Below are 26369 nucleotides of genomic sequence, written 5' to 3' on the forward strand. Positions count from 1 at the left end.
GGCCTGATTTTCGGGGAAGTCTTATTATTTTTGAGGTGCAAGAGGTGGCAAGCGTGGTCACCTCATGGCTGCTGCTGTGTTGCAATATTTTCAGGGAGGGCTTATTTCCGGGGGAGGGCTTATTTTAGTGCATGCGCTCTCGCCTAGACTACTGTAACGCTCTCTACATGGGGCTGCCCTTGAAGAGCACCCGGAGGCTTCAACTGGTCCAGAATGCGGCTGCGCGGGTTATCATGGGGATACCTAGGTGCTCCCATGTTACACCCTTTTTAGGCGGCCCGCACTGGTTGCCGGTTGTCTTCCTGGTGCGATTCAAGGTACTAATTATGACCTTTAAAGCGCTCCATGGCTTAGGCCCACGATACCTGCGAGACCACCTACTGCCACTGGTAGCCTCTCATCGTCCAGTGCGATCCCACAGAGTTGGCTTCCTCAGGGTGCTGTCGGCCAGACAGTGTTGGCTAGCGACCCCCAGGGGGAGAGCCTTCTCTGTGGGAGCGCCTTCCCTCTGGAATGAGCTGCCCCGGAGCTTCGTATAATCCCCAACCTCAGGTCCTTCCGACGCACCCTAAAAAGTTGGCTTGGTTTTGGTTTTGGTTTGGTTTTATTAACATTTGTATGCCGCCCTTTTCCCTGAGGGGACTCAGGGCGGCTCACAGAAAAACCAGGGAGGGGGGGAGAATACAATATTAAAGACGACAACATATAATAAAATAGTAAACAACATTCATTCATCATTCGGGCGGGGTGGCGGTCCTTATCCCCAGGCCTGACGGGCGAGCCAGTTCTTCAAGGCTATGCGGAAGGCTTGGACGGTGGAGAGGGTACGAATCTCCACGGGGAGCTCGTTCCAAAGGGTCGGGGCTACTGCTGAGAAGGCCCTCCTCCTTGTAGTTGCCAGCCGACATTGGCTTTCCCAACAAGCCAGCCTGGCCTGAACAAAACAAAACAAATTGTTGATCACTGTTAATTTTAATTCATTTTTTTAAAAAATGTTATTGTCAATTCTAATTGGGTTTGTTTGGGATATTCTATTTCATTTTTTTTTTACTTTTGTATTATGTGTTTTTTTTCATGTTGTACGCTGCCCTGAGTCCTTGGGAGAAGGGCGGCACATAAATCTAATAAACCAAACCAACCAAACCAAACCAAAAGCCCGATTGGGCTTATTATCTGGGGAGGACTTATTTTCAGGGAAACAGGGTATCAAGTGCTTCATTGAGTCGCTGCAGCGTATAGCTTAAAGATCCCAAACCCCTGAGACTATCAACTTCCCAGACATTCAATCATCCCACGTCACCCAACTGAGAACCCACCCAACCTGAGCTCCGAGATACAAACACCCGGAGGGCTCTGGGACGTCCCAGTGAGGCGATGGGTGCTTCTCCTACACAAGTGCTGGGCAGGCGTTAAAAACTGGAGCCTACCAAGTGCTTCTCAGGGGCCTGTATGGGCACACATGGCAGATTTACAAGGTCACACCTTCCTGAACTGAGTATTTTCAGAGATCCAGTACAATCCTTGACATTTCTACCCAAAGGGGCCAGTGGTTCCACATATCTGGAGGCCACGGAGTTAGGAAAGGATGCCCACGGTCCCAATTTCCCAAACCAGACCACTCCATTCTCCTTTTATGGAATTTCTTTCGCTCGTTCCTCCTCCTCGTCCTCCTCCTCTTTCTCCTCCACCACCACCTTGTGACTGTTTAAGGCTTCCCGGGCGTGGATTTTCTGGTGCTTCACTAGAAGCGCCTGATGTGGGAACCGTTTTCCGCAGATGGCGCAGAGGTGCGGCCTGTCCCCCGTGTGGACTTTCCGATGCCGGATGTGGCTGGCCTGGTTAGAAAAGCATTTCCCGCAGATGGCGCACTTGAAGGGCTTCTCGCCCGTGTGAATCCTCTTGTGCACCATCAGAATCTGCCACTGCCGGAAGCTCTTCCCGCACTCGGAGCAAGTGAAGGGCCTCTCCCCCGTGTGCACCCGGTGATGCCTGTCCAATTGGGAGGATGTGTTGAAGGACTTTTCACAATCCGGGCATCTGAAGGGCTTTGCCTCCCTGGAGCAGGAAACGTCCTGCCTCTTAATGGCAACGGCGCAACCGCCAAAGGCTTCCCCGGGCTGGGCCCATCGGAAGGGCTTCTCCGCGACGTGGACTTTCTGGTGGCTGAGCAGCTGAGACTTTTGGGCGAAGCTCTTCCCGCACTCCAAGCACCCCATCTGGTCTTTCTTAGCATGGACTCGGTAGTGCCTGGTGAGGACCCAGCTGACGGTGAAGCTCTTCCCGCACCGATCGCACGAATAGGGTCTCTCGCCCGTGTGGGTCCTCTCGTGCACCACCAGGGCCGATTTGAAGCTGAAGCACTTCCCGCAGTTCTGGCACGTGAACGGCTTCTCGCCCGTGTGGGTCCTCTGGTGCGCGGCCAGCACCGTACTCCGGCTGAAGGTCTTGCTGCAGACGGAGCAGGTCTTCTTCCCTCGAATCCGATATCGTTTCTTGATCGCCGGCGGGCTTAGGTTTCTCTCCTCTCCTGCCAGAGGAAAGATTTCAACCATGGGCTGGCTTGAGCCATCTTCTCTCTTCTGCTTCGAAACAGCATCGCGGCTCACTGAGGTGTCCCCGTCCTCCTGGGGCTTGGGGAGACTGTCCCAAGGAGTCCCCTGGAGCTTCACGGACTCGGTCTTGTCCCCCTCTTTCAACTCTGCGATCCACTCGGCAGCGGCTGGAAGAGAATGGAAAAAGAAGTTACTCAAGAGAGCCAAGGACCTGATTTTCAGATCAACAATCGACCTACCCTCACTGGCTGAGCTGCTGGATCAGTTTGGTTTTAGTTGTCAGTGCACATCGTACAACGAAGTTAAATGCCATCTTCAGTGTACATTATAACTGTAAAAATAAAAACACAAACACACATACATCCTTCACATGCTACATAGTTGAAATTGAAAACCCGATACTGCATTAATATTGCGCTATACCATAGAATCCAATCTAGTTACTGCCCTGGGATAGAAGCTATTTTTCAGCTTCTTTGTCCTTGTTTTTATTATCCTGTACCATCTGCCAGATGGTAATAGTTCAAAAAAAAGTGTTGGGGATGAGATGGATCTTTAAGAAGGTTTTGAACTTTCTTAAGGCAGAGGGAGCTGTAAAGCTCTTCCAAGGAGGGGAGTGGGCAACCAATTATCCTCTGGGCAATGAGGTTAACCCTCTGGAGGGCTGTCCTATTTGCCACTGTGCAAGTGGCAAACCAAACACAGGTGCAGTAAGTTAAAATATTCTCTATGGCGCAGCAGTAGAAGGTCACCAGCATTTAACCACTGCGCCACCTAGAGCCAAGGTGGCGCAGTGGTTAAATGCAGCACTGCAGGCTACTGCTAGATCAGCAGTTCAGCGGTTCAAATCCCACCGGCTCAGGGTTGACTCAGCCTTCCATCCTTCCGAGGTGGGTAAAATGAGGACCCAGATTGTTGGGGGCAATATGCTGACTCTCTGTAAACCGCTTAGAGAGGGCTGAAAGCCCTATGAAGCGGTATATAAGTCTACTGCTATTGCTATTGCTATTTTCGTTCAGTTGTTGTTTCCTGAGAAGTCTCAGGTAGTATAATCTCTGCTGGGCCCCTTTGACCAGTGCTGCAATGTGAATGCCCCAGGTGAGGGTTTCTTTTATGATAACACCCAGAAACCTAAAACTGGCCACTTGCTCCACTCGGACTCCGTTGAAAAGAAAGGGCTGGATGTCTGATCTATTCCTTCTATAGTCCACTGTTCGGCCCCCCTCCTCCGTCCAGTAACGAATGCCGAGACAAGCTTAACTGGAATTTCACAGCACTTTATTAGCAGGAAACATAAACCTCGGTGGCTGAAAGCCAAGCCGAACAAACAGATAAGAACCTTGGCAGCAACTCAGACTTCGACAGAGACAGATAACAGCTTCTCCAGCGTTACGAATGAAGTTGGATCCTGCAAAACCAGACTCCTCCCAGTCTCTCCTTAAATACAATCTTGAGAGGAGCCTAATTACAATCACCTGGGTCCAATTATCTTTTGTAACTGTGTAGCTGTTCTCTCCGTCGATCTCCATCCAGGACCACCTCCCTTGTCTCGTCACTACTCCAAGGCATGACATCTGGAGCACACTGCCTTCGGCTCTTACCGCTGCTCCATGCCTCAGACGCCTCCTGGTGTCCAACCAGCCTCTCTGCGCCCTGCTCGGAGTCGGAACCCTGTCCAGGGTCCTCCACCTCTTCCAGAGCCGACTCATAAGGCCCCTCGCTGGCAGAGTGTGTTTGCAGCTCCAACAGCTCCTGCTGGGCCACAACAGTCCACTATAATGTCCTTGGTCTTATTGGTGTTAAGGACCAAGTTATTGTCTCCACATCATGAAAGCAACCAGTCCACCTCATCTCGATAGGCACTCATTCCCCCTGGGAGATGAATCCCACCACTAATGTATCATCTGCAAATCAATGCTCAGAGTCTGATCTTAGGAAATGCTATTTATTGATTTGTTTCTACATTGTTCACTGCGTTACTAGGGCACTCAAACAGTCACTCCCAAAGGTGCTTTTTCAAGAGGTAAATGGACTTTCTTGTTTTTCTTTGAAGACATTTTCCTTCTCATCCAAGAAGCTTCTTCAGCCCTGACTGGATGGTGGGGAATGGAAAGATAATTTAGACTCCTTGCAGACAGCTGGTCATCTGCATTCTTTTAGAGAGTCCTTGAGGCCATGGGGAGGTTTATCTGTTCCCTCAGGGTCACCTGAGTAGTGCAAAGGGGTAGGGAGCCATCTTGGTACAGTTGAAAGGACAGTGCTGTAGACTGGAGACAGATGAAGCTTCTTGGATGAGAAGTGAAACATATTGAAAGAAAAACCAGAAAGTCCAATTTCCTCCTGAAAAAGCTCCTTTGGGACAGCCATGACCTGGATGATTGAGAACCTCCATAGACACTCAACAGCCACTGTTCCCCAGGCAATATGTACATCAATACAATACAATACGATAGCAGAGTTGGAAGGGACCTTGGAGGTCTTCTAGTCCAACCCACTGCCTAGGCAGGAAACCCTATACCATTTCAGACAAATGGCTATCCAACATCTTCTTAAAGACTTCCAGCGTTGGGGCATTCACAACTTCTGGAGGCAAGCTGTTCCACTGATTAATTGTTCTAACTGCCAGGAAACTTCTCCTTAATTCTAAGATGCTTCTCTCCTTGATTAGTTTCCACCCATTGCTTCTTGTTCTACCCTCAGGTGCTTTGGAGAATAGTTTGACTTCCTCTTCTTTGTGGCAACCCCTGAGATCAGATTTACTATATGTGAGCCCTTTGAGGTAAGGCAGATCAGGAAAAGAGACTCCACAAGAAATCCTGGAATTCATCTTTACTGACCTAGATTATAGGGAATCCTTGATTTACGACCCATAATTCAGCCCAAAATTTCTGTTGTTAAGTGAGACATGTGTCAACTTAGTTTTGCCCCATTTTTTAACCTTTGAGGCTATAATTGTTAAGTGAGTCACTGCAGCTGATATGTTAGTAAGATGGTTGTTAAGTGAAGCTGGCTTCCCCGTGGATTCTGCTTCTCAAAAGGTTGCAAAAGGGGATCCCATGATCTTGGGCCACAGCAACAGGTGTAAGTATGAACCAGTTGCCAAGCATCCGAATTTTGATCACACGATCGGGAGGATGCTGAAGGTTGTGTGAAAAATGGTCATTTTTTTTCTCCAGTATTGTTGTGACTTCAAATGGTCACTAAATGAACTGTTCAGAGGTGGCATTCAGCAGGTTCTGACCAGTTCTGGAGAACCGGTAGCTGGAATTTTGAGTAGTTCGCAGAACTGGTAAATGCCACATGACTAGCCCTGCTCCCATCTACTCTCTGCCTCCCGAGTCCCAGCTGATCGGGAGGAAATGGGGATTTTACAGTAACCTTCCCCTGGAGTGGGGAGGGAGATTTTATATATAGTTTTTTTATATTATGGATTCCAACAGCGAGGACCCCTATGAGTCGGCTATGGAAGATGTGGAGGACCCTGGGCAGGGTTCAGACTCAGAGCAGGGACCAGAGAGGCTGGTTGGCCACCAGGCATGGAGCAGTGGGGAAGATCAAAGGGAGTTTGTCCCTGACGCCAGGCAACGAAGGGCGAAGAAACAGAGGCAGCAGTTACGGAGACAGACTCATAAGAGATAATCAAGCCCAGGTGATTGTGGCTTGGCCCCTCCCAAGAGAGTATATAAGAAGAGACTTTGGGAGAAGTCCTTTTGCAGGACACAACCGTTCGTACTAATCTAGAGAACTCCTTGTCTGGTCTGCCTTGTGTTCCCGTGTCTGTTGGAGCCTGGGTTGCTGACAACTTCTTGCCAGTGAGTCATGTGTGGGCTTTCAGCCAACAGGATTATAATTGCTGTGAATAAAGAGTGGCAAACAGCTAAGCCTGTGTCTGCGTTCATTACCGGACGGAGGGGGGGGCAGAACAATATTATTACATAACCAACATCATATTATATTATTAAATGTTTACATCAATTTGTCTTACCATCAACTCCCAAAAACAATTATTGGCTCTTCTGCTCTCCATAAACTACATTTGTACCTTATCCATCACTTTCTTCTCCGTCTCTCCTCCTCCTCCTCCCTACCTCCTTTCTTCCCTCTGTCGTCCTTCTCTTCTCTACTTCCCCTTCCTCTCATCTTCTCCTCTCCGAGGGAGACTTTAAAGTATCCTTCTCCTGCCATGCCCACCAAGCCACGCCACACCAACCAAGCCACACCTACAAAATCGGTAGTAAAAAAAATTGAATCCTACCACTGCATGAGGCCCTGGAAGAAAGCTAGGAATTAAATCTAAATGAGAGTAACTTACACAGGTAGTCCTTGACTTACAACAGCTTGTTCCAAGTTACAACAAAAAAATGTCTTCCATCCCCTTAATACTGGTTTCTCATGGGCTCTTTTCAATTCTGTTTCCGTTCTGTTACTAATCTGTGCTGTACCCACCATTCCTAAAATAAACAAAGCTTCATAACTTCTTTGGATACATTTTTGGGTCCTGTCGTGTGCATATATCCTGGCAAGCGATCCGAGTTTGTGTGCTAGTCTAACACATTTATCTTACCTTCTGAATTGCCCCCATCCTCCTCCTCTTGCTTGATCTTGCAAACGAGCTGCCTCTCTGCGGGAATTAATGGCGTCTGCTCAGGGGTGAGAAAACTCACAGCCACCTCCTGGATCAGCCCTGGGCCCTGCAACAGTCCAGAATCTGATTTAGGGATACAGATAGCCCTTGATTTACAATCCTTCATTCAGCAACAGTTCAAAGTTAGAATAGAGCAGTAACTCGTGGCTCTGGAGCCGCATGTGGCTCTTTCATCCCTCTGCTGCGGCTCCGTTGTGCAAAATATGTGTCACAACCGCCAATATGCGACACACGGTTTATTGAGCTTTTCAACCCCCAGTAGGCCAACCATGGATAAATCCAAGAAGAGAAAAGTTTCAGAAGGAAGCAGAACGTTTAATTCAAATACATATGCTAGTTTTGTGGGTGCTTAGGAAATAGTCAGGCATGGGAACGGTTTTGCGGCTCCCGGTGTTTACTTTTCTGTGGGAAACGGGTCCAAATGACTCTTAAGAGTATTTAAGGTTGCCAACCCATGAAATAGAGTAACCGAGTTGGAAGGGACCTTGTAGGTCATCTAGTCCAACCGCATGCTCAAGCAGGACACTACACCATTTCTGACAGGTGGCAATCCAGTCTGTTCTTGAAAGCAGCCAGCACCCACAACTTCCGAAGGCAACTTCTGTTCCGTTGGTTGATTGAGCCGAGGTGGCGCAGTGGTTAGAGTGCAGTACTGCAGGCCACTTCAGCTGACTGCTATCTGTAGTTCAGCGGTTCAAATCTCACCGGCTCAAGGTTGACTCAGCCTTCCATCCTTCCGAGGTGGGTGAAATGAGGACCCAGACTGTGGGGGTGATATGCTGACTCTGTAAACCACTTAGAGAGGGCTGAAAGCCCTATGAAGCGGTATATAAGTCTTATTGCTATTGCTATTGCTATTGCGCCCACTGTCAGAAAATGTCTCCTTATTTACAATACAATACAATAGCAGAGTTGGAAGGGACCTTGGAGGTCTTCTAGTCCAACCCCCTGCCTAGGCAGGACACCCTATACCATTTCAGACAAATGGCTATCCAACATCTTCTTAAAGACTTCCAGTGTTGGGGCATTCACAACTTCTGGAGGCAAGTTATTCCGCTGATCAATTGTTCTAACTGTCAGGAAATTACTCCTCAGTTCTAAGTTGCTTCTCTCCTTGATTAGTTTCCACCCATTGCTTCTTGTTCTACCCTCAGGTGCCTTGGAGAATAGTTTGACTCCCTCTTCTTTGTGGCAACCCCTGAGATATTGGAACACTGCTATCATGTCTTCCCTAATCCTTCTTTCTCTTAAACTAGACATACCCAGTTCCTGCAACCGTTCTTCATATGTTTTAGTCTCCAGTCCCCTAATCATCTTTGTTGCTCTTCTCTGCACTCTTTCTAGAGTCTCCACATCTTTTCTACATCGTGACGACCAAAACTGAATGCAGTATTCCAAGTGTGGCCTTACCAAGGCATTATAAAGTGGTATTCACACTTCACGTGATCTTGATTCTATCCCTCTGTTTATGCAGCCTAGAACTGTGTTGGCTTTTTTGGCAGCTGCTGCACACGGCTGGCTCATATTTAAATGATTGTCCACTAGGACTCCAAGATCCCTTTCACAGTTACTACTATTGAGCAAGGTACCACCTATACTGTACCTGTACATTTTGTTTTTCTTGCCTAAATGTACAACCTTATTCTTTTCACCATTGAATTTCATTTTATTAGATAGTGTATTTACAATACAATACAATAGCAGAGTTGGAAGGGACCTTGGAGGTCTTCTAGTCCAACCCCCTGCCTAGGCAGGAAACCCTATTTCTAGGTTGAATCTCTCCTTGTTCAGTTTCCACCCATTATTCCTTGTCTGGCCTTCAAGTGCTTTGGAAAGTAGGTTGACAATTCACCATGGCTAACTCGCCATGGGACAACTCGCTGTGGGACAATCCAACAATTCAATTTAATTATTTAAAATAATTTTAAAAATATTTTCATGTTTGTCATCCACATTTCGTTTTGTCCCCGCTTTGGCATCCAATCTTTAACGATTGTATTCCACTATTCCTTCAATATTAGCGTAACTCTTTTCTCACCGCGAGTTGGCTGAGGTGAATTGTCATAGATCCTAAGGAGGTAGCCATCCTGACCTGAAACTTGTCAATTTTGTCCCTTCCAAATGTTTGTTGCTATTGTTTTGCATTACCAACCAGTGCCTTAATAAGTAGGTAGTCCTTGACTTACAATCTTTCATTCAATGACTGTTCGAAGTTACAACAGGACTGGAAAAAAATGATCCGGGATTGTTTTTCACACTCACAACTGTTGCAGGATCTCTGTGGCCATGTGATCATAATCCCGACGCTTGACAACTCACTTGTGTTTATGGTTGCGAGAGCCCGGGGTCATAGCAATAGCACTTGGACTTATATCCCGCTTCACAGTGCTTTCACAGCCCTCTCTAAGCGGTTTACAAAGTCAGCATATTGACCCCAACAATATGGGTCCTCGTTTTACCGACCTCGGAAGGATGGGAGGATGAGTCAACCTGGAGCCGGTGAGATTTGAACTGCCGAACTGCAGCTAGCAGTTCAGCTGAAGTAGCCTGCAGCACTGCACTCTAACCACTGTGCCACCGCGGCTCATGGGATCACCTTTTGCGTCCTTCTGACCACCAAAGTCAATGGGGAAACCAGAATTGCCTAATGTTTATGCTACTAAGTTAACAACCGCAGGGATTGTCACAACTATGGCAAGAAAAGTTGTAAAATGGAACAAAACTCAATTTTGGGCTCGGCTGTGGTCTTATTTTAATTATTAATTTTTTTAAAAGCCCACACGTCTCCCTCACACTCGGTGATGTTTTGCACGGAATGAAATTCAGCTACCGTATTTTTTGGAGTACAAGACACACCTTCCCCCCCCCCCGCTAAAAGACGGTGAAAATTTGGGTGCGTCATATACACAGAATGTAGCCCCACCCACCCACCGGCCCCAACCCTTTGGCCTCTGCCTCCCACCAATTTACCTCCTTGCAGCAAACTGAGAAAATGGGGCTTTGCAGAGGCTGCAATAGGCTATAAGCAATCCCTGTAGCCTGAAACAGCTGATGATCGGGAGGTCCATGCTGAAATTGAAAGTGAAACTTGCTGTTCACTACAGGAGGCAAATTGCTAAAAGAGGGTGAAAATTTGGGTGTGGCTTGTACACTGAATGTAGCCCTACCCACCGTCCCCAACCCTTTGGGCGCTGCCTTCCAGCAATCTACCTCCTTGCAGCAAAATGTGGCTTGCGTAGGCTGCAATAGGCTATAAGCAATCCCTGCAGCCTGAAACAGCTGATGATTGGGGAGGGTGCTTAAACTGAAAGTGAAACTTGCTCCAGGAGGAAAATTGCTGGAAGGCAGAGGCAGATTTTTTTTTCTTGTGCTAATCAGGCTGTTTGCTGCAAGGAGGTAAGTCAATAACTATAAATGCCTATAGAATGTTCAAATTATTAGACTTATTTTTTAAAGACTGCTTTATTGTTGTTCTAGACAGCTTAACAAAATGAAGCAGCTTTTTAAAATAAATGCTTGATCTGAAGAGGTCCAGTGCTATTGTATCTTCTTTTAAATAGCAGAGAATAATGTATACTTCCAGAAAGCACATCAATATTTTAACAGCATCTGTACAAGTATAGCCTGAAATGTAACACTACGAACAATGTATATTGTCTGTACTGTTTGCTGTTGGTTGCAAGGAGGCAAATTGCTGGCAGAGGCAGATTTTCCCCCCGTTGTTTTCCTTCCCAAAAGCTAGGTGCGTCTTATACTTCGGAGCGTCTTATACTCCGAAAAATACGGTAATCCAAAATGCTTCACCCTCACTCAGAGTTATATTACAATGCAGCCAATTTTCAAGTGAAGAATTGTGGGTGTGTCTAGCAACCCTAATTCACGTTCAGTGCAGGGGTGGGTTTCAACCGGTTCGCGGCAGTCCCTGCGAACCGGTTGGTCACCGAACCCGGAAGTAAGTAACTTCCGGGAACGGCGAAGGGCCCACCCGCGCCTGCGCGCACCCGCTCCTTACCCGGTTTTGACGAATTCTGCGCTTCCACGCATGCGCAGGACGCATACAGCGCCTGCGCGATCCTCCAGGAGCAGCTGGAGCATCGCACAGACGCTAGTACACATGCGTGCGTGAGGACACCGCACGCGTGCGCAAGGACGCCGCACACGTGCGCGAGGATGCCGCACGCATGTGCGAGGACGCCGCCGGCCTCGTTCCAACCGAACCGGTTGGAACGGGGCGAGAAACCCACCCCTGGTTCAGTAACACAAAAAGCTGGGGTTGTAATCTTTAAACCATACCTCATAGGACTCTGATTTGACCTCCTGCTGGCTCCTCAGGAAGTCCTCCACCAGAGCCACCGCCTGGGAACACGTCTCTGCTCCTCCTGCTCGGATCCAACTCTGGAGGTCCGATGGGAGACTAGCCAGGAACTGCTCCAGAATCAGCAGCTCCAGAATCTGTTCCTTGGTGTGTCTCTCCGGCTTCAGCCACTGGAGACAAAGCTCCTGGAGTTGGCTATAGATCCTTCGGGGGTCTCCCACCTCCTGGCAGCTGAACTGCCGAAAATGCTGGCGCTGCACCTCCATTTTCAGGGCTTCCCCTCGCAAGATCGCGGCCTTAACTTTCCCATAGTCCTCCCGATCTCTGGCTTCCAGACTCCGGAAGACCTCTTCGGCTTCTCCACTCAGCGCTGGCAAAAGATGGGCCACCCACTGATCTGAGGGCCACTGACAGGCTTGGGCAACTTGCTCAAAGGATGCTAGAAAGGCCTTGGTGTCTTCCCAAGGAGAAGCCTCTGAAAAACCTGGGTTGTCTCCTCCTCTGTGGGCGGGTTGCAAGGTCCTGAGGAACTGCTGCCACTGGGCTTCCCAGCGTTCTTCCATCCCGCGGAACGGCTCTCCTGTACCTTTTTGTGATGCCCCCCATCCAGGCAGCTCAGGAAGGGACGGAGGCTGAATTTCACAGGGGAGTTTTCCTAGATCCGTTTCTTCTAATTTTGGTTCCGAAATATAGGGAGGCTGAACTGGATCGGTGGGATTTTCCAGTCCTCCCTTCCACTTGTGGGCATCTGCACAATTTCTCTCTTTCGTGGCTTTCTTCACTGCCTCTTTGCTCTTGGATCTAGAATGTTCAAAAATCAGATTTAGCGGACCAAGCTTAAGGAACCTAATATCGTTTGAAGAGAGTTATAAAGAGGCTGATACAGGTTAGTCCTCGACTTACGATCACGATCGAGCCCAAAACCTATCTTGCTAAGTGAGATACTTGTTATGTAGGTTTTTGCCCCATTTTACGACTTTTTTTACCACAGTTTTTAAGTGAATCACTGCAGTTGTTAAGTTAGTAACACAACTGTTACTTTAAGGGATGCCCTTCCACTGCAGAAGTTGGAAATTCAGTTGTGATCTAGGAAATGAGGATGGGTTTGTGTGTGTGCGTGCGCACACACACAAACACACTTCCAGATCTGAGGTTCAAGCCGCAATTGTCCTCTTGCAGGGACTAACTTACCGCAGCCAAATTCATCACAGCCAACTTGCACAGCCAACTCACCGTGGGGCAATTTAACAGTTCCATTTTAACGACTGAAAATAAATAAGAATTATTTTAATTTTCGCCATTCACAGTTCCTTCTGTCCCTTCTTTTGCATCCTTTCTTTAACAATTCTATTCCACCATTTCTTTTGATATTCGTGCAACTCTTGTCCCACACCGAGTTGTCTTTCGGCGAACTGGCCATGGTAAGTTGACTGCGGCTAATTGTCATAGACCCGGGGCTAAATGGCTTTCCAAGCTAAACCAGAGGCAGTCCTCGACTTAACGACAGTTCCTTTAGTGACCGTTCAAAGCTACAACAGCCCTGGAAAAAAAGCGGCTCAATGGCGGTTACAGCATCCCCATATTGACCAGTGATTAGAATGCAGTACTGCAGGCTACTTCTGCTGATCACTGGCTGCCTGAAATTTGGCAGTTCAAATCTCACCAGGGTCAAAGTTGACTCAGCCTTCCCTCCTTCCAAGGTGGGTAAAATGAGGACCCAGATTGTTTTGAGGCAATAGGCTGACTTTGTAAACCACTTAGAGAGGGCTGTAAAAGCACTGTGGAGCGGTATACAAGTCTAAGTGCTATTGCTATCTTGGCCATTTGTATAGGGTTGGTGAGATTTGGACTGCTAGGAGCCGTGGTGGTGCAGCGGTTATAATGCAGTATTGCAGGCTAACTCTGCCGACTGCCAGCGGTTCGATCCTCACTAGGCTCAGGGTTGACTCAGCCTTCCCTCCTTCCAAGGTCGGTAAAATGAGGACCCAGATTGTTGTAGGGCAATAGGCTGACTTTGTAAACCGCTTACAGAGGGCTGTAAAAGCACTGTGGAGCAGTATAGAAGTGTAAATACTATTGCTATTCCATTGACGAGCCCTGGTGGCGCAATGGTTAGAATGCAGCATTGCAGTCTAATTCTGCTGACTGTCAGGAGTTGACAGTCAGCTCAAGGTTGACTCAGCCTTCCCTCCTTCCGAGGTGTGTAAAATGAGGACCCATATTGTTGGGGGCCAATAGGCTGACTCTGTAAACCGCTTAAGAGACCGCTGTAAAAGCACTGTAAAGATACAGTATATCACAGAAGTGAGCACACCCCCTCACATTTTCATACATATTTCAGTCCATCTTGCCAGCAGTTTAGACATTAATGGCTGCGTGTTGCATTATTTTGAGGGGACAGCACATTTACAGTGTTATACAAGCTGTATACTCACTGCTTTACATTGTAGCCAAGTGTCCTTTCTTCAGTGTTGTCACAGGAAAAGATATACCATATTTTTCGGAGTATAAGACGCAACTTTTTCCCCTCAGAAAAGAGGGTGAAAATCTGGGTGCGTCTTATACACTGAATACAGCATTTTTTTGCCTCCTAAAACCCTGCCCTCTTTGCAGAAATGGCTATGCATAGCCTTTAGGAGACTTATAGAGTGCTCCTGGGGGCTGGGGAAGGCAGAAATGAGTGAAAAACGGGGCGTTTTTCACTCATTTTTGCCCCCCCCAGCCCCCAGGAGCACTCTATAAGCCTCCTAAAGGCTATTCACACCTTTTTGACAAAAAACGGGCCGGTTTTCGTGAAAAACGGGCCGTTTTCGGGAGGTCTGCAGAGTACAAAACCTTTATTTATTTATTTGCCTCTTCAAAATCTTGGCGCATCTTATGCTCCGAAAAATACAGTACTTAAAATATTTGCCAAATGCTAGGTGTGTGTGGTTTGTGTGTGTGTGTGTGTGTGTGTGTGTGTGTGCTCACTTCTGTGATATATTGTAAGCCTAAGGGCTGTTTTTTGTGTGTGGTGGGGAGGGTTGGAGCGCTGCCTTGGAGGTCCAGCCAGGCGGCGACCACCCCACCTGATCTGCGACATGAGGTAGCGCTTGTAGAAGCCGCTGCCCAGCGGCGCCATCTCCTCCTCGTCCTCCTCCTCCTCCTCCTCTTCTTCCTCGGCAGCGGCGGGGGCGGAGGCGGCGTTGGCCTCCCCGGCGCAGGCTCGCTTGTGGTCGATGCCGTGGCGCTTGTAGAAGCGCCAGATCCAGCCGTCGCTGGCCTTGAAGTTGAGCTTGGTGTCGGCGGCGATGGCGTTGGCGGCCGCTTTGAGGTCGACCCGGCGCACCTTGGCTCCTCCGGCCCGCTGCTCCACGTACCACCGGAGCACGGCCTCTTCCAGGGAAGCCTCCTGGGACATCTTCATGTGCTTCCGGGAGCCGATCTCCGCCGCGCCGCCGGTCGAGTCGACGTCGCACATCAGCACGAACCTCTTCAGCTTCTCCTTGGCTTTGCGGATGTCCGACACCGTCTGCTTCTTCACGCCGTACTCCTCGCACGCCCGCGCCACCGACCAGCCGGACTCCAGCTTCTCGATCAGCTCCAGCTTCTGCTTCACGCTCAGGTTCACCCGCTTCCGCTTCTCCACCCCCGCCGAAGACATGGTTGCGGCCCGGAGGCCGAGTCGGAGACGTTCGGCGGGACCGACCAACTCGCCAACACGGGGGGGGGACGGGCGGAGACTCGGCAAGTCACTTATAGGGCTCCGGGGCTTGCGCCTGCGCAGAAGCGCGGCCGCCCTTCGGGGGAAGCCCCTGTCCGATTCGTCGCATCTCGCTGGTCAGGCCCTTGCGCAGGGCGAAGGAGGAATGAAGGACCGACCGGAAGTTTCTATAGCAACGTAAAGGTGTGAAAATAGAGGGAAAGGGCATTTGGGAGACTACTTCCGGGTTCCAATTTGCTGCGCAGGCGTAAAGGAAGGGGAGGCCGCTCTGCCTCGAAGGAAAACGTTCACTTTTCCTTCATCAGTTCCGGAAGTTGTGTGCCGTTCTATCTGTCTGTCTATTGCCATGGGACAGGCCTCCGGATCCGTGCTAGGCATGTGTCACTCATGGGGGAAAGCCTCTGGAGCGGATTCTGAATAGAGCTGGGACTGGGAGAGATCTTGGAGGTCATCTAGCCCAACCCCCTGTTCAAGCAGGAGACTATTATAGACAAGTGGCTGTCCAGTCTCTTCTTAAAGACCTCCAGTGATGGAGCATCCACAACTTCTGGAGGCAAGTCTAGTTAATTGTTCTCATTGTTAGGAAGTTTCTCCTTCATTCCAAGTTGCTTCTCTCCTTTGATTCTCCCAGTTCGCTTTCACTTTGTCTGCAACGGCACGTGGATGTTACCCCACACATACGCTCTGAAGGGGTTGCGGATGGTTGCAAACAGTTGTGTAGGGGAAGGCGAGAGACATCCAAACAGCAAAATGGAGCCGCTGGAGGAGAGACTGGCCCACGAAGGGAGAAGACATCAACATTTGCACAACGTGGCGGACAGAGGCTACAAGAGGCAGGAGACGGCAGCCCATTCGGGGAGAGAAATTGGAAGAGCTTTGGAGGAGGATCCAACCCGATGCAGAGAAAAGTGGAAGCAGCTGCGGGACAAATTTGCCAGGCTGAAAAAAAGAATGAAAACAAAGAGCAGGGATCCAGGACCGCCGGCCCACTCTTTAATGCTGTCCTGGCTGGAAGGATTTGTAAAACTCTGGGAAACCCAAGTGAATGTCAACGGTGCTGCAACGGAGGTAAGAAAACCGCATCCTAATTAGAACATGATTATATTTGTAGAGAACTGTGTACGTGGTCTCTTTTGACCCACAAACACATTCCTTCCACATTTTGAGCTGAGGATAATCACCTCTGTTCTGACCCAGACATACATAAGCAAATAGCATTGCATTATCAAAGCAAATAGCACCACGTTCATAATGTAGTGCGAACAGTTCTGTACAACTCAGCTCTACTTACTTTCATTAGATTTTTTTTAATGCTAATTACATTGATGCCTTTAAAGATGTTATGTATGTAACAACGTATCTGTCTGTTTGGATTGACACGAATTATATTAATTGCAGCCTGAGGATGTCACGCCAGGTCCTCTAGAGAAAGACTCCTTGGATTCAACCTTGAATATGGAGGACATCTCATTCACATCACACCTCGCATCCAAGCATTCGGGTGTCTTCTCACTGCACAGTAGCGACGATGATGAGGATGAAGCACCAGTCTCCCAGTCGAGAAAAAGGAGGAAGAAGATGGGAAAGGATGAGATACTGGATGCTTTGGTCACTCTACGCCGGGAGCAACTTCAGACTACGATGATGACACTGTTGAATCCCGATAACGGCCGTCGCAACGATGAATACACAACTTTTGCTCTGGCTATTGCAGATTCTTTGCGGAAACTTCCACCCGAACATGTGGAAGCCACAAAATCCCAGCTCTTCATTGTGCTTGCTGATGCACATTCCCAAGTGACAAAACCCAGCGGAACTGGGGGTACAGGTGCGTTTTCTTTTTGATGCAGTAACTGGGGGCTGATTGTGAGGTGCCTTTGGGGAGGAGAAATGCAAGGGGCGTCCAGGAGCTCGTGAGTTAAAGGTTTTCTTTTGGGGATGAGGGGAAGAGAGGAAAGAAAGGCAAAAAAAGTCAGTGAGATCTCTGTGCAAGACATGAAATAAATTTCAATAAATGCTCTGTTGATCCAAATCAGTGTGGTGGCAGATCCGGTCCTCAGTTGACCTGCAGCAGGTCCAGCTGTTTGTTTAAGAGCCTTGGTGGCGCAGTGCTTAGAATGCAATATAGGTAGTCCTTAACTTACAACAGTTCATTTAGTGACCTGTTGTGGCCCAGCAGGAGCCGTTGGAGCTGCCACCAGACTCCGACAGCGAGGGGCCCTATGAGTCAGCTTTAGAGGATGTGGAGGACCCTGGACAGGGTTCCGACTCCGAGCAGGGCGCAGGGAGGCTGGTTGGTCACCAGGAGGCGCCTGAGCCTTGGACCAGCGGGGAGGAGACAAGGGAGTGTGATCCGGAGGTCAGCAGTGGGGAGGAGCCAAGGGAGTTGTTCCTGTATGCCCGGCACCGGAGAGCTAATAGGCGTAAGGAACAGTTGCGCAGTTACAGGAGGTAATTGCACCCAGCTGGTGGTAATTAGGCTCCTCTCAAGACTATAAAAGGAATGCTTGTGCACACACCCCTTTTGCAGGAGTCAATGCATTAACTAATGTTGGAGAACTAGCTTGGCAGGCTGGATTGCTGCCAAGGCTTGTCTGTGCTGGTTTTCTGCCAAGGACCTGTCTCTCTGTTAATAAATTCCGTTAAGTATCTTTGACTCGGCGTGCTTTGGTGTGGGATGAGGGGTGTGTGTGTGTCAGAACAGTGACCATTTGAAGTCACAACGTCACTGAAAAAAGTGACATGACAATTTTTCACACTTATAACCATTGCAGCACCCCCTTGGATGTGTGATTGGATTGGATGCTTGACAAATGTTTCACATTTACGATGGTTGCAATGTCCTGGGGTCTGGGGGGATCTCCTTTTGCAACCTTCTGACAAGCAACATCTACGGGGAAACCAGATTCACAACCATGTGACTAATTTAACAACTGAAGTAGTCACCCGCTTAACCATTGTGGCAAGAAAAGTCATAAAATTGGGCAAAACTCACTTTAACAAATGTCTCGCTTAGCCACATAAATTCTCAGCTCAATTGTTGTTACAATTCGCCACTAAATTGCAGGCTGTTTCTGCCGACTGCCAGCAGTTCGGCAGTTCGAGCCCGATTGGTTCAAGATTGACTCGGACTTCTGTTCTTCTGAGGTCCGTAGAATGAGGACCCCGATTGTTGTGGGGGAGCAACATGCTGACTCTGTTAACCACTTAGGGCTGTAAAGCACTGTGAAGCGGTATATAAGTCTAAGTCCCATTGCTATTGCTCCCAAGCCTCTTCTTTAGAACGATATACGGACTCTGAACGGGGAGGCTCCATTTAGCAATTGGAGTGACGCATCACAATGAAGGCGCCTGTTGTAGGGCTGCCGAACACTGGAAGTTTAACATCTCCTGGTCTACCTTTTTTAGGCAGGAGATCTGCCATTTCTAAGAGCAAGACTAGCGTTAGAGGCTGCTTGCCCAACAGTTAACGCATCCTCCTTCTCGTAACACATGCAGCCCTCGGCTTACGACTGTTCAACGTTACCGGGGGACTAAAAACTGACGACCATTTTTTGCGAGAGTATTCAAGTTGAATTAGGGCTTTTTAATAACCTCCAGTATCTGTTCCCACACGGAAGAGAAATGTGATGAATGTGATATAGATGAATGTCAATGAGGATTAAAAATCCGCTTTCTTCTTAGATCCCACGGAACTTCTTCAGACAACTGTGGAACTGGGGAGTTTTTCCGCTGACCCAGGAATGACTGCTAGGCCGCTCAGTCAGGTATAAATACTACTACTACTACTATTACTACTACTAATTACTATGTGGTTAATCTTTGGTGAGATTCACAGCCTTTGGGGCTGGTTGGTAGCTCAACAGCTCAAGTCCTAACCAAGGACCTAGGAACTGTTAAGGTAACGTCGGGGGATATAAGTTGTTCCAAGTAGGGTGGTTTTTTGTAGAGTCAGAATGTTTAAGTCTGATAAATTTAGAATTTCCAAATAGCGAGCTAGCCCTTTAGGTATTGCTCCAGGGGCTCCAATTACAATCGGGACAACACACGATTTCTTTTTTCACAGTCGCTCAACTTCAATTTACAAGTCCTGGTACTTTGTGATTTTTTCTTGCTGTTTATCTTCAATTCATGCATCTCCAGGTATTGCATGTCAATGAACCATACTTTTTTCTTTACATTATTATTATCGCAACAACAGAATTGTATCACAGCGGCCAATTGTTTCACCGGATTTGGCATTGATTACTAGTCGGGCCCCACCCAGGGGCCTAGGATGTCGTAATGTATTTTCGTAATATGCGTGCAGATCCAAGCAGTGTGGCTTTTTGCATTTGACTGATGGTGATTTTGTCAATTTTTAACTGTTTTAAATGTAATTCCAGTGCTTTTGGAATAGCACCCAGTGTGCCGATTACCACTGGAATTACCACTGCTGGTTTGTGCCATAATCGTTGAATTTCGATTTTTAAGTCCTGGTATTTCGCGATTTTTTCATATTCCTTCTCGTCGACCCTGCTATCACCTGGTATTGCGATGTCTATGATTGTAACCTTATTTTTCTCAACCAGTGTGATGTCTGGTGTATTATGCGCCAGTATTTTGTCGGTTTGTATGTGAAAATCCCACAAGATCTTGACCATCTGGTTTTCGGTGACTTTTTCAGACTTATGTTCCCACCAGTTTGTTGCTGTTTTAATATTATAATTTTTGCACAAATTCCAATGGATCATTTGTGCTACTGAATTGTGCCGTAATTTATAATCAGTCTGTGTGATTTTTTTACAGCAGCTGAGTATGTGATCAACAGTTTCATCAGCTTCTTTGCAAAGTCTGCATTTGGCATCATCAGAGGATTTTTCGATTTTGGCCTTAATGGCATTTGTGCGGATAGCTTGTTCTTGCGCAGCCAGGATTAGTGACTCTGTTTCTTTCTTTAATGTACCTGCTGTTAACCATAACCAAGTTTGTTCACTGTCCACTTTATCTTTTATTTTTCCCAGAAATTGGCCATGCAATGCTTTGTTTTGCCAACTCTCCATTCTTGATTTTATCACATCTTTTCTGTATTCTTGTTTCGTCTGTTGGACCTTCAATAGATTTTTGTTCTTTACTTCGATTAATAGATGTTCTTGACTTTCTTTTAAATAATCAGCCAGTGCAGGTTTTTCTTCTTCAACTATTATTATTATTGTTGTTGTTGTTGTTGTTATTATTATTATTATTATTATTATTATTATTATTATTCTACTTACGGGAGATGGGAAGCTTTAGAGCAGGGTTTTTCAAGCCACGTTCCACTGAATTTTAGGATTTTGCAAAAAATGTGGTGAGATTCCTGGAAATTAGGACAAAAAAAAAAAAAGAGAGAGAAGAAATCACATCAAAAGGCAGGGCTTGTTCTCCTGTAAAACCACGTGTGGCTATCACGGTGCAAGTCATGGATGATTGGTAATGTTTTGGCAGTGGTTTGCTCTCCATGCCTGTTTCAATTTAATTTCTGAACGTTTCGTTACCAGACCAGGTAACATCATCAGTCAGATTTTCTAATCCTGTTCCTCGTTAGCCTATAAACATCTTGTGAGGCCAGTTAGTTGTGTGATTTGTTGTTCGTTTGGAGCGATGCTTAAATTCTGAGCAGCTGATTGGTTCGCTTGTTGATAGGTCGTTGGAACAGTCTGGCTTCTTATAGTTATGCTGTAATGGGTCATGTTCTTTAGCTAACAGACTAAAGGGGATTAAAAAATCCTTGCTTTAGAGCAGGGGTTTCCAATCTTGGCAACTTTAAGACTTGTGGACTTCAACTCCCAGAATTCCTCAGCCAGCAAAGAATTCTGGGAGTTGAAGTCCACAAGTCTTAAAGTTGCTAAGGTTGGAGACCCCTGCTTTAGAACAGAGTTCCCCAACTTTTCTGGGTTGGCAAATCAGGGTTGGGGAGTGGGCGGGCGCATTTATGCATGCATGTGCACATGCCAAAGGGCCACGAGCACGCGTGTAACACAAATGACCGTGAGCATGTGTGCGATGCTCACGGTGACACTAGCGCCCGTGTGACACTTACTGCAACTCTAGCACAAGTGAGGGTGTGCATGCACACTTACCCCACCCAATAGTGGGCCATGGCCCACAGGTTGAGGACCTCTGCTTCAGAACACTTGTGGGCAACCTCTGAGCTCGGCCTTCTGGCCACTAGAATGAGGAGGGGCTTCATTAAACGCCTTGAGTCGATTTTGAACCTGCCCCACCCAAACCCTCCCCATCGGTTGAAGTGACGCTACACCAGAGGTTCGCACCTATTCGGTAGAACCTGTTCATCAAATCTACCAAACCGGTTAGAAGAGGTTCCACAAGTGGACCGGGAAAGCAGGCCACACCTACAGAAGAGGTTCCAAAATTTTTTTGAAACCCACCACTGCCGCACACACAGACAGACAGACAGACAGACAGACTGACAGAGAGAGAGAAAGAGAAAGAAAGGAAGAAATAAATAAATAAATAAATAAATAAGAAAGAAAAAAAGAAAAAAAGGGACAGAGAGACAAAAGGAAGGAAAGAGAGAGAGAGAGAGAGAGAAAGAAAACACATGGCTGGCAAGCCACTCCCACCAGGTCACATGGCCGGTAAGCCACTCACACAAAGGAGGCCACACCCACAGAGTAGTTTCCAAAAAATTTTGAAACCTACCACTGCGCTACACGAACACCTCAACTTAACGACCACAGTTGGGACTGGAAAATTCACTGAGAAGCCAGGCATTAGGCAACACCCTGATTCTGGGAACATTTCTTTTGCCATAGTCGTTCAGTGAATCACTGCCGTTACGTGAGACATCATGCAATCTCGATTTGCGGCCTTCCCTGGTGGCTTCCCCATGGATGTTGCTTGTGGGAAGCTGGCTAGGAAGGCAAATCACATGACCCCAGGATCATGCAACTGTTATACAGGTAGTCCTCAACTTACGACCACGCTCGAGCCCAACATTTCCGTTGTTAAGCGAGACATTTGTTAAAGTGAGTTTTGGCCCATTTTATGCCCTTTCTTGCAACAGCTGTTAAGTGAATCACTGCCATTGATAAAATTGGTAACCTGGTTGTGAAGTGAACCAGATTCCCTTGGTCGCAAAAGGGGATCCCATGACCTCGGGATGCTGCAACCGTCATAAATATGAGTCAGTTGCACTCGCTCCGGCAGCACATATATAATAAATACGAGTCAGTTGTTAAAACGCCCGAACGCAAATCATGTGACCGGGGGGGGGGAGTGCTGCAACGGCCAATTAGCGTGAAAAATGGTCCAAAGTCCCTTTTTTCACTTGACATGGTATCGCCCAACGGTCACTAAATGAACCGCCGTATGTCGAGGACAACCTGTGCTTCATGTGGGATAGGAATCAACGCCGACGTCCTTTTTGTCTGCTTCACAGGGGCTTCTGAGCTTCGAAGATGTGGCTGTGCGTTTTACCGACGAGGAATGGATGCTGCTGGATGCAGATCAGCAGGACCTCTACCGGGAGGTTATGGCGGAAAATTCCGGAATGGTGGCCTCTCTAAGTAAGGATCCCGGGGCTTCAACTCAGTCAAGTTGTCCTTCCTTCCTTCCTGTGGCGCCACATTTTCCTGTAGAAGCAGTTCCAGTTGGCTGGAGTTGTCGGCTGGCGAGAGTCGGCTGGCCCAACTCTCCCTGCAGCTGAATCTTGCTGCACAGTTACTCCCCCCACCCCAAGAACTTGGATGTAATTTCCTTTGGGGGGTATTAATTAGAAATAAGATGGCAGCTAATTTTCTCCCTTCCTCCCCATCCCTGGGGAAGAGTGTGGTTGGCAGTGAAGAGGTTGCAAAGACATTGGGGAAAGGCCAGATGCTGCCTGAGGGTGTGGTTGGCCACCCCCTTTTCTTTTTCAGAATTTGGTTTTACAGAGCCTGATTTGTATTCTCCCTCTTCCCTCTCTTTCTTCTACCCCCCCCCCACCCTCTCTTCTTCCTGTCAGGCCTGCAGCTTTCTTCTGGATCTTTGGCCTGCCACACTTTCTATTATTCTACTATGCATTTTGTATGGTGGGAAAATGGGAAGGGGGATTGTATGGAGTTAGATGATAGGTAGCCATAACAACGTTCTTTCTAGAAACCCAAGGCCATCCTTTTGTCTCTGCACCTCTGCACCTGACCAGAACTGGATGGGGGAACTGCCAGCATGGGAGCAGTGGGAGATTGGACCATGTGATGGAATTGTGGGTGTGGGGGAGAAGCTCCCCTCCCATTTTTCCACAATAGAAAAAGGCATAGTAGAATAATAGAAAATGTGGCAGGCCAAAGATCCCAAAGAAAGCTGCAGGCCTGACACTTTCTCCCCTTTCCCCCCTCTCTCGTCTCTCCCCTTCTCTCGTCTCTCCCCTCATTTCCTTCTCCCTCTCCTTCTGCCATCTCTCCATCCCACTACCTTCTACCATGTTTCCCCCCCGTTAAAATACCCAGAAAATAAGCCATAGCATGGTTTTTCAGGATGCACATAATATAAGCCTGTTGTGGCCCAGCAGGAGCCGTTGGAACTGCCAATGGACTCCGATATTGAGGGACCCTATCAGTCGGCTATGGAAGATGTGGAGGACCCTGGGCAGGGTTCAGACTCCGAGCAGGGACCAGAGCGGCTGGTTGGCCACCAGGAGGCGCCTGAGGCATGGAGCAGTGTGGAAGATCAAAGGGAGTTTGTCCCTGTTGCCTGGCAGAGAAGGGCGGAGAAACGGAGGCAGCAGTTACGGAGACAGACTCATAAGAGATACTCAAGCCCAGGTGGTTGTAGCTTGGCTCCTCCCAAGAGAGTATATAAGAAGAGACTTTGGGAGGAGACCTTTTGCAGGACACAACCGTTCATTACAAGCTGGAGAAGCTCTTCTGTGCATTGTATCTCTTGTTTGTGGGAGTCTGGGTTGCTGCCAATGTTTTGCCTGTGAGTAATTGCGTGGCTAACAGTAAGCCTGTGTCAGCATTAATCACCAGACGGAGGGGGGGGTCAGAACATAAGCCCTACCCCAAAAATAAGCCCCAGTTAAGTTTGTCAGAGAGACGGCCGCATTTAGTACCATATTTCCCCAAAATAAGACCCAGCAGGAAAATAAGCTCTAATGTGTCTTTTGGAACAAAAATTAATATAAGACCTGGTCTTATTTTTGGGGAAACACAGTATTCCCTTCTCTTTCTGTCCTCTCACCTCTCTTTTTCTTTCTCTCTCCTCATCTCTCTGCCTTCTTTCTCCTTCTTCTTTCTCTCTCCCATCCTCTTTCTCTCCTTTGTTCTCATCTGTCCCCTTTCCTTTTCCCTCCCTCTCCTTCCTCTCTTTTCCTCTTCCCTCCCCTCTCTCCTCCCCTTCCTCCTCTTCCTGCCTCCCTTCCTCTGTCCCTCACTCTTCTTCTTCCTCCTCTTCTTGCCTTCTTCCCCCTGTCTCTCCCTCTCTTTCCCCCTCTCTTTTTTTCCATGGCCGTGAGCCTGGGAATGGGGGCAATGCTGTTGCCTAAATTTACCAGCAAAGCTTTTCTATCTCAGTCCAGGAGCTCCAGACAGAAATAAATGCCGAGGACCAGGAGGCAGAAGCAGCTGACAAACCTGAGCAGAAAGCGGAAGACGGAGAAGGAAAAAGCCGCCCCCTTTCCCAGCACCCCACTGAAAGCGAGCTAAGGACTTCGTGCAGCTTGGGGCAGAGTTCAGCCACTGAGCCTGAGCAGGAGTGCCGGTATTCCTTGGAAACAGTGGCGTTTTCTCCTCCAGCCTTGGAATTTAGAGAATCCCCAAATTGTTTGGAAGCCGAAGCTGAGGAAGAGAACATGCTGGAGACCCAGATCAGCTTCAGCGGGGAAATGTCCCCCAGCTTTGCTGACCCCGTGAAAGAAAACCGGGAGCTCGGACTTGAAGAGGAGAGCCTGAACGGGGAGACCCAAGGCAGCCAGGATGAAAAAGTGAGAGTCGATCCTGTTCAGCAGCGACTGCCCTCGTGATATTTCAGAAGGCACCCCCAAAATGTTAAGGTTGAGCATGCTAAGAAAGAGAGATGATTGAAAATGGGGGGGGGGAAGCAACAATTATGTCAGGGGTGTCAAACTCAAGTCCCGCAAGCCAGATCCGGCCAATGGAGTGCTTACATTTGGCCCATGGGACCACCCTGAAAACAGCAAAGGACCAGTCCGCATTGCCTCTGCCAGTGAAAACGGAGCTCGGGAGACTGAGCTCCATTTTCGTTGGTAGAGGGCTGCAGGAGGCCATTGCAGCTGAAAACAGACTTTGGGAGCCTGTTTTCACTGGCAGAGTGCTCAAGCCACCACAGGCAACCCCGACATGAGTGGTTGCCCACACCCACCCTGGCCACCTCCACCCCATGCCCCGAGGTCAAGCACAACCCTGATGCGGCCCTCAATGAAATTGAGTTTTGACACCCCTGGGTTATATGAGTCGCGGTGGCGCAGTGGTTAGAGTGCAGTACTGCAGGCTACTTCTGCTGATCATCAGCTGCCAGCAGTTTGGCAGATTGAATCTCACCAGGCTCAAGGTTGACTTGGCCTTCCAATGCTTCCGAGGTGGATAAAATGAGCACCCAGATCGTTGGGGCCAATAGGCTGGTTCAAACCACTTAGAGTGGGCTATAAAGCACTATAAAGCAGTATATAAATCTAAGTGCTGTTGCTAAGTGCTATATCAACGGCCATTAAATTGAACTTAAATTTCCTTTTTTGGCTGTTCTGCGCTCTCCAATTCTAGCAATTCTGCTGTTTCTGCAAGTGTTCTGTTTTTCTTGCCCTCGTAAATCTGTGCATGATGCTCCCTTCTTTTGTGGGAGGTTGAATGGATGTAGAAGAGTAAGCCATATGTTAGCCACGACCATTTTTTTTGAACAAGTCTATACAGACAGACCTCGACTTACAACAGTTCATTTAGTGACCATTCAAAGTTACCACTGCACTGAAAAATATGACTTGCGACCGTTTTTCACAGTTGCGATGTTTGAAGCATCCCTAGGGGTTGCGTGATCAAAATTCAGATGCTTGGGCAACTGGTTCATATTTATGACAGTTGCAGTGGCCCAAGGTCATGGGGTCCCCTTTTGCAACCTCCCGACCAGCAAAGTCAATGGGGAAGCCCACTTCACTTAACAGCCGGGTTCCTCACTTGT

General features: G+C 48.1%; 2 protein-coding genes across 2 annotated transcripts in view; one reads left to right on the top strand and one right to left on the bottom strand.

The window, feature by feature from the left end:
* Positions 1-913: 913 nt before the first annotated feature.
* On the bottom strand, positions 914-15340 carry LOC106553375 (uncharacterized). Its single transcript, XM_087711396.1, has 4 exons — positions 14581-15340; positions 11491-12313; positions 7117-7243; positions 914-2719 (listed from the first exon to the last, which is right to left on the bottom strand). The coding sequence occupies exons 1-4, from the start codon at positions 15153-15155 to the stop codon at positions 1632-1634; spliced, it is 2613 nt and encodes an 870-aa protein (XP_087567522.1). The 5' UTR covers positions 15156-15340; the 3' UTR covers positions 914-1631.
* Positions 15341-15367: 27 nt separating this feature from the next.
* The window catches only part of LOC106553374 (uncharacterized), a 23846-nt gene continuing 12844 nt past the window's right edge, over positions 15368-26369 (top strand). The window contains exons 1-5 of the mRNA XM_087711588.1: positions 15368-16283; positions 16614-17043; positions 18900-18982; positions 22639-22765; positions 24752-25161. Of these exons, the coding sequence (XP_087567714.1) occupies positions 15879-16283; positions 16614-17043; positions 18900-18982; positions 22639-22765; positions 24752-25161 (1455 nt within the window). The 5' untranslated portion in view covers positions 15368-15878. The remainder of the gene's footprint in view (positions 16284-16613; positions 17044-18899; positions 18983-22638; positions 22766-24751; positions 25162-26369) is intronic.

The sequence above is a fragment of the Thamnophis sirtalis genome, unplaced genomic scaffold (assembly GCF_051295495.1).
Source record: "Thamnophis sirtalis isolate CommonGarterSnake01/CBP01778 unplaced genomic scaffold, rThaSir2_p1.2 scaffold_3, whole genome shotgun sequence".
Classification (NCBI taxonomy): Eukaryota; Metazoa; Chordata; class Lepidosauria; order Squamata; family Natricidae; genus Thamnophis; species Thamnophis sirtalis.